Genomic DNA, 6,832 nt, shown 5'->3' with positions numbered 1-6,832 from the left:
CAGCTATGTGTACTTTGGATTTTTGTCCTGGCAACTTACAAATGTCCACTTCGATTTTTTTTATTAGAAAGGCCACCATATGGAGCTCGATCGGGCTCTACAGTTGGTTTCCTGGAAAATACCGAGGATGCCGATCATGCGTGGTGCATGTGCTGAATTACACCCAAGTCGAGATTTGTCAGTAAGTATTAACACGGCTATTATGGCGTTGATCGACGACTGAACACCCAAATGAAGGAGTACGCGGTCTAGGTTGGACCGTCACACGAGCCTGACGACCGCATGCCATGCCATAGTTGGTAGCAGACCAGACCACCAACTCCAAGTTTAACATATACGACTCAGCCGCAGGACCTGTAAATTAAGACACAGATCGAGACTAATTGCGCTAACGAAGCCTAACGTAATGATTTTAGCTACAACTTGTACTTGTCTGCAAGCAAGCGAGGATTCGGACCGTTTTAGTCATGTGTACAATGACTAAATCAAGATTCAGAATCCTCGGCGCAGGTAGCAAGGAAACCAGAGAAAATTTCTCACCAACCGTCGCTGGCGCCAATCGCACAAGACAGTGACGGGCGTCGCTCTCGGTGCGGGCCACACGTTTCCTAACCGCCTTGAACCACTCAAGCCTCCTCTCTATAAATAGAGCTGCGATGTGCAGTACCTCCACTCACTTGCATAATTGGCAGCTTCCTTCCAACACTTATCTGGTACGTGTTGCTTAGCAGCTAGCTAGCAGGACCTGAAGCAGAAGGAGCGGCAGCAGTTCCAAGTGCCTTCAGAAACGCACCGGTAATTGTCGCTGCTAGCAACACCGAAACTTAGCGTGCCCGCTCCTCCGAAAGCTAGTCGAAAGATATGCCGATCGAGGTCGATAGCGTGCCGGCCGCCGACCTCCCCGGCCAGGGCCGCACGGTGTGTGTCACCGGCGCCGGCGGGTTCATCGCGTCGTGGCTCGTCAAGCGCCTCCTCCAGAAGGGGTACACCGTGCGCGGCACCGTCCGCAACCCTGGTAAGTAGGATGCAGCACTCGATCTCCATCATCCCTCTCAGTGCAGCTGACCTAATTAAGCTACCGCCGGGATATCGACGATCCATGCATGCATCTGATTGCACCCATATATACGCCATTGATTTCAGTTGATCCGAAGAACGACCACCTGAGAGCCTTCGATGGCGCCGCCGACCGCCTCGTCCTCCTCCGGGCCGACCTGATGGAGCCCGAGACCCTCGTCGCGGCGTTCACCGGCTGCGAGGGAATCTTCCACGCCGCATCCCCCCTCACCGACGACCCTGTACGTAGTACCATTAACGCTCCCTGCTCGAGCTTAATTTGAGTGTTGGATCGATTCCCTTTCCCTAGCTATATTGCTAACCCGATAATCTCTCGACTGATTGATCAGGAGAAGATGCTGGAGCCGGCAATCCGTGGGACCAACTACGTGCTGACGGCGGCGGCCGACCTGGGCATCAAGCGCGTCGTCTTCACCTCCACCATCGGCACGGTGTACATGAACCCCAACAGGGACCCCGAGAAGCCCGTCGACGACAACTGCTGGAGCGACATCGAATACTGCAAGAAGACAGCGGTATGCACCACATAGTTTGTGACTTCCTACATAGACCTTTGTTGTTTTTGTTTCAATGAGATGGAGCTAGCCGGGAGCCGTACCTGTTATTTAAAAAACAAAAAGGCAGCACTTGAGAATCATCTTGATTCGCCATTAGTTTATGCTTCACAAAACCAAGCGAAGGAGAGTAATACTATATGTTTGCAGCGACTGATTTGCCCATGCGCGTGGTTCTGGTGATGCACACGCATGTCAAGCACTCACCAAACGTGGATTAAAAGGTGGAATTCCCCATAAAAAGGGCGACGTCGATTTGTGACCTACTACTACACATGATGTGTAGATGCCTGAGCGAAGCTAGCTGAGGTGGTGTTTCTTGGCCAGTGCGTCCAACACGATTATTCGCGGCCACCTTTAACCACTCCAAATACTTTTTGCTCTACCCACTGCCCACACTAGAGCCTGGATCCTATCCATTCCTTTTGTAGTTGGGACCAAACTCGACCAGCCAGAATATATATTTCTCGACAGGGCCTAGTTGAGGTCACGGTCATCCACTTTTTGATTAATGAAAGTACACTAATATTCTTTGTGCAAGTTTCATGGTTTTAGTTCGAATATAAACTATACTTACTATGGATTAGGAGAGAGTACTAATGATCAACAAACAACACCATAGCATGCATGCATTTTTAACTTCTGAAGATTTAAATCATTACATTACATTACATGACATTACGATCTTTGTCTGCCCGGCAGAATTGGTACTGCTACGCGAAGACGATTGCAGAGCAGCAGGCATTCGAGTTGGCGCGGCAGCGGGGCATCGACCTGATCGTGATAAACCCAGTGGTGGTTCTTGGCCCGCTGCTGCAAACGACGGTGAACGCGAGCGCGGCGCACGTGCTCAAGTACCTGACGGGGTCGGCCAAGACGTACGTGAATGCGGCGCAGGCCTACGTGGATGTCAGGGACGTCGCCGAGGCGCACGTCCGCGTCTACGAGGCACCCTCCGCGTGTGGCCGCTACATCTGCGCCGAGGGCACCACCCTCCACCGCGGCGAGCTCTGTCGCATCCTGGGCAAGCTCTTCCCGGAGTACCCCGTCCCAAACAAGTATGTTTCTTTCTTTCGTAGAGTGGCCTTACACTCGGCCTCTACATCGACTGATGCATACGGCGGCCAAGTGCCGAATGGACCGGTTCTACCACGTTATTTTCTCACCACCTAACTTGTGCGTTCGATATTTACAGGTGTAAGGACGAGGTGAACCCACCGTCGAAAGGATACAAGTTCACCAACCAGAGGCTCAAGGATCTGGGGATGGAGTTTGTGCCGGTGCTGCAAAGCATATACGAGATCGTCAAGAGCATGCAGGAGAAAGGGATGCTGCCGGTGCTACCCACTCAAGACGACGACGTTCTCCAGGACAAGCTCCTGCTCAAGAGCAGCTGATCAAGCGCGCGTAGTATACGCATGGAATTAAGGCCCGGCCGGCAGGCCGGTTATAATCATTTCATACGGGAGCTTTCGGCTGGCTAATTAATCATACTATTTATGTGACATGTTTGTCCATTCGGTTATTTCTTCGGTACATCACTCACGCGCGTGTTCACTTTTAGTTGGTGATGCGTGCGTGTGTGTGAGTGGGTTGGTGATCACATCCACTAGTGCTGTATGACTAGTACACACACTATGTACTATTATGCATTGTAATATAAATCCATGGCCTACAATAACCGGACTACTTTCTGCGACTTTAGCTTGTACACGTGAACAGATCGTGATATCAGCTTAATTTTCACAGCCTGTGTTTCTACTTAAAACTCTGGCGCATTGCATGCCCAATCGCTACTGGAGGGGGCCGAAACTCCAAACATCAATTCGGGATAAGACAGGATGCAACTTGGTGATAGCAATCCACCACAAAAACCTTGCTAGCAGTGCAACCTCAGCTATACTTCCTTTCAAACGCCCCACCAGGCGAGGAAGCCTAAATATAGATCTAATCAACGAGCCAGAGATAACGACGAAAAAGTCATGTTACATTCCATAATGAGCATAGATATGATAAATAACCAAAATTCGACTATTCGGTAGCAACAATATCTTACTTACAAAGTGCAATAACTGTTAAATACTTTCTCTGTTTGGAAATGTAAGATTGGAAATGTAAGATGTTGGTGCATCTTCTTTGGGTCATCCAATTTAGTTTTTATCTAGTGCCTATTTTTAGTGTCTAGGTTCATCCACTTTAGTGTGTATCTAGTTTTGTTTAAAAGTAGCTAAAACATCTTATATTGGTGAACGGAGAAAAAATATATATTGTGTTTGTCCCAACATCTCACTCAGCATTCTTTGGGCACGCACTTGATGCAAAACTTCTTCATCCTCTCCGAGGGAAGAGCTTGATTTAGTCTTCTTAGCTCTCTTCTTCCCAATATTGAGTATTACCATCTCTGTTTAAAATAGCTGGCTATATAGCCTTTCGCGAGGCCTGCGGATATAGCTAGAGGCTTTAGAGGCTAAAACAGAAATAGCCGCTAATAGCCCGGCTAAGGCTATTTAGCCTTAATTTACCCGCATAGCCGCTAACTTCCCGCTCAATGGGTCCAAAATTTTGGACCAAAAATTTCAGTCGACCGGCCCATTTGCTTGGCAAAATAGCCACCAAGCCAAGCGGCAAGCATAACTATGTCCTAAACTACATAATGATGTTGTAGTATTTAGACAAAACTATGTATTTAACTATGTGTGAACTATTAGGTGTATCTCGTATGTGAAGATGTTATTATGTCATTAATTTGTGAATTATTGATATATATATATATATATATATATATATATATATATGACTATATGCTGCCCAATCTTTTTCATTATTTTGCAAATCGGCTATATGGATATAGCCTTTCATAGCTTCAAAAACATTTGCGGCTAACTTAAAACTACTGACTTGAAATGGTTATGTAGTTGGCGGCTAAAAGTGGATGGTGTGGATAATTGGATGGCTTAAAAAATAGATGATGTGTCTTGCATGTAGACTATTAATGAATGTTAGTTGGGGATGACATGGACAATTTGATGGCTAATAGAATGGATGATGTGGATAGCTTGCATGTTGAGATAGACAACTTAAATGATCCTCTAGTGGGATTTTCCTTTACAAGAGATATAGATAGGTGTATATATCAGTGGCATTTACAGTTTAATTATTCCAAAGCGTAATTGGTGATCGAAGGCTAGTCTTTAGAAGGAAAATATATAACTAACTTTTGCTTCGGTAATTTTTGATTGTCTTAACAAAGTATATACTTAGAAAAAGTACATAATAGTGCCATGTTCAGTAACTATTGCTAGGGGAGGATGCAGGATCACAGCTTAAGGGGGCGGGCAAGCTAATTCTTGTTTAGGAGACAGAAAAAACAATTTTTCCCTAAAATCCTACGAAAATCAGTCCTATATAAGCATTATTTTTTCCTGCTATAATATGACATAGGGAGAGCCTACTAATTATTGCATGCCATTGTTGGCCAGTGATAGAAGGTTCAAACCATGTGGGAGTGTCGACGTTGTGGGAACGAGAGTACCCACTAGGTCGAACGCCTGGGTTGAGACGTTGTACAAGACGATAAAGCATGGGTGCATGACGCCTTGCCGGGAGAAGTTGACGTGGTGGCGAGCAGGGACGGAGCTCCCTTATGGGTAATGGTGTCAGCTGACCCCATTGGATATTAGTAAATCCTTCACTAATTAGTGTTAAATTTTATTAGTTTATAGAGCATGACCCCAGTAAAAAAGAGAGAAAATATAGATGATCCCAGTGCTAAAAATTCCTAACTTCATCCCTGGTGACGAGCAGTGCACCAAGGATAAATACCCCGCGGGCAAGGCAATGCCATTCATCCGAGTTGATTCAAGAAGATAGTGGAGACCTACAAGATCTACATGTTCAAGGTGGAGGTGCCTTGGAAAGAATCTACATCAAGGTTGAGCCAAGCAAGATCCTGGGCAGAGCATCTCGAAGATGTCTATGTCTTAGTCACTAGCTTCAGACATGTTCGAGGAGCTCGCCTCTGGGGACCTCCCCAGGACCCTCAGATCGTTGCAGTCGGATGGCCTGGGAGCACTTTTCCAGAGCACTAGAATCATCCACCCCTTCAACGAGAAGACTCCGCGGAGAGGTGCTCCTTTGGAGGGCACGGTTTGGGTTTATTGCCTTGACCAATCCACATGTGTCTGTCGTTTTGGGATTGACGAGTATGTCCTACAGCATGGCATGGAGAGAGATGGGCGAAAGGCGAGCAGCTACCAGGACGGTGAGACTCAAGTTACCCAGCTTCAGATCTCATAACGACAGTGAGATCCTATGTGCTGCTATAATTTCCTACAAGGATAACAAGTGCAAAGATTACAGTGAGAGAATTGATACGTCCAAAATGTATCTACTTTCCCGAACACTTTTGCTATTATTTTGCCTCTAATTTGTGTATTTTGGATACAACTAACACGGACTAACGCTGTTTTCAGCAGAATTGCCCTGGTGTCTCGTTTTTGTGCAGAAACTCAACTTTCAGGAAAATCCCCGGGATTAATTCCAATGGGCCTATTTTCATAGAAGAGGGACAGAGCCAGAAGACCAGAAGGAGAGGGGCCACGAGGCAGCCAGCCCACCAGGCGGCGCGGCAGGCCCCTGGGCCGCGCCGGCCTATGGTGGCGGCGCCTCGGGCAGCCCCAGGTGCCCCCCTCTGGACTACTTAAGGGTTTCGACCTAAAAACGCACAGGGGTTCGACGAAATAGCCAGAAGACATCCAGAACACCGCCGCCATCGCGAAACTCCGTCTCGGGACCAGAAACTCCGTTCTGGCACTCCACCGGGACGGGGAATTGGAGGAGATCATCGCCATCATCACCGCCGACGCCTCTCCATCGACCATCCATGTTTCCCCCATCCATGTGTGAGTAATTCCCCCGCTGTAGGCTGAAGGGGATGGTAGGGATTGGATGAGATTGGTCATGTAATAGCATAAGATTGTTAGGGCATAGTGCCTAGTGTCCGTAATTGGTACTTTTATGATATTGTTGCAACTTGTTATGCTTAATGCTTGTCACTAGGGCTCGAGTGCCATGATCTCAGATTTGAACATGTTATCAATTCATGATGATATTCATTGCTTTATGATCTTACCTGCAAGTTGTATACACGTATTGCTGTCCGGAACCCGAGGCCCCAAAGTGACAGAAATTGGGACAACCGG

At 47.2% G+C, this 6,832-nt stretch overlaps 1 protein-coding gene across 1 annotated transcript; it reads left to right on the top strand.

The window, feature by feature from the left end:
• The first annotated feature begins 671 nt into the window (after positions 1-671).
• On the top strand, positions 672-3,330 carry LOC127300317 (cinnamoyl-CoA reductase 1). The gene is made up of 5 exons (XM_051330415.2): positions 672-1,015; positions 1,144-1,298; positions 1,407-1,592; positions 2,334-2,689; positions 2,827-3,330. Exons 1-5 carry the CDS (start codon positions 862-864, stop codon positions 3,026-3,028), a joined length of 1,053 nt encoding a protein of 350 aa, XP_051186375.1. The 5' UTR covers positions 672-861; the 3' UTR covers positions 3,029-3,330.
• Positions 3,331-6,832: the final 3,502 nt, after the last annotated feature.

The sequence above is a fragment of the Lolium perenne genome, chromosome 5, assembly GCF_019359855.2.
Source record: "Lolium perenne isolate Kyuss_39 chromosome 5, Kyuss_2.0, whole genome shotgun sequence".
Lineage (NCBI taxonomy): Eukaryota > Viridiplantae > Streptophyta > Magnoliopsida > Poales > Poaceae > Lolium > Lolium perenne.
The sequence above is the reverse complement of the archived record's forward strand: the minus strand, read 5'-3'. Positions and strand labels throughout refer to the sequence as shown.

What these genes read in the sequence shown, in the direction of transcription:
- LOC127300317 (XM_051330415.2), top strand. Translation starts at nt 862, where the DNA reads ATGCCGATCGAGGTCGATAGCGTGCCGGCCGCCGACCTCCCCGGCCAG. An exon ending in CGGCACCGTCCGCAACCCTG is followed by an intron (nt 1,016 to 1,143) that starts GTAAGTAGGATG and finishes CATTGATTTCAG; the next exon opens with TTGATCCGAAGAACGACCAC. An exon ending in AATACTGCAAGAAGACAGCG is followed by an intron (nt 1,593 to 2,333) that starts GTATGCACCACA and finishes TCTGCCCGGCAG; the next exon opens with AATTGGTACTGCTACGCGAA.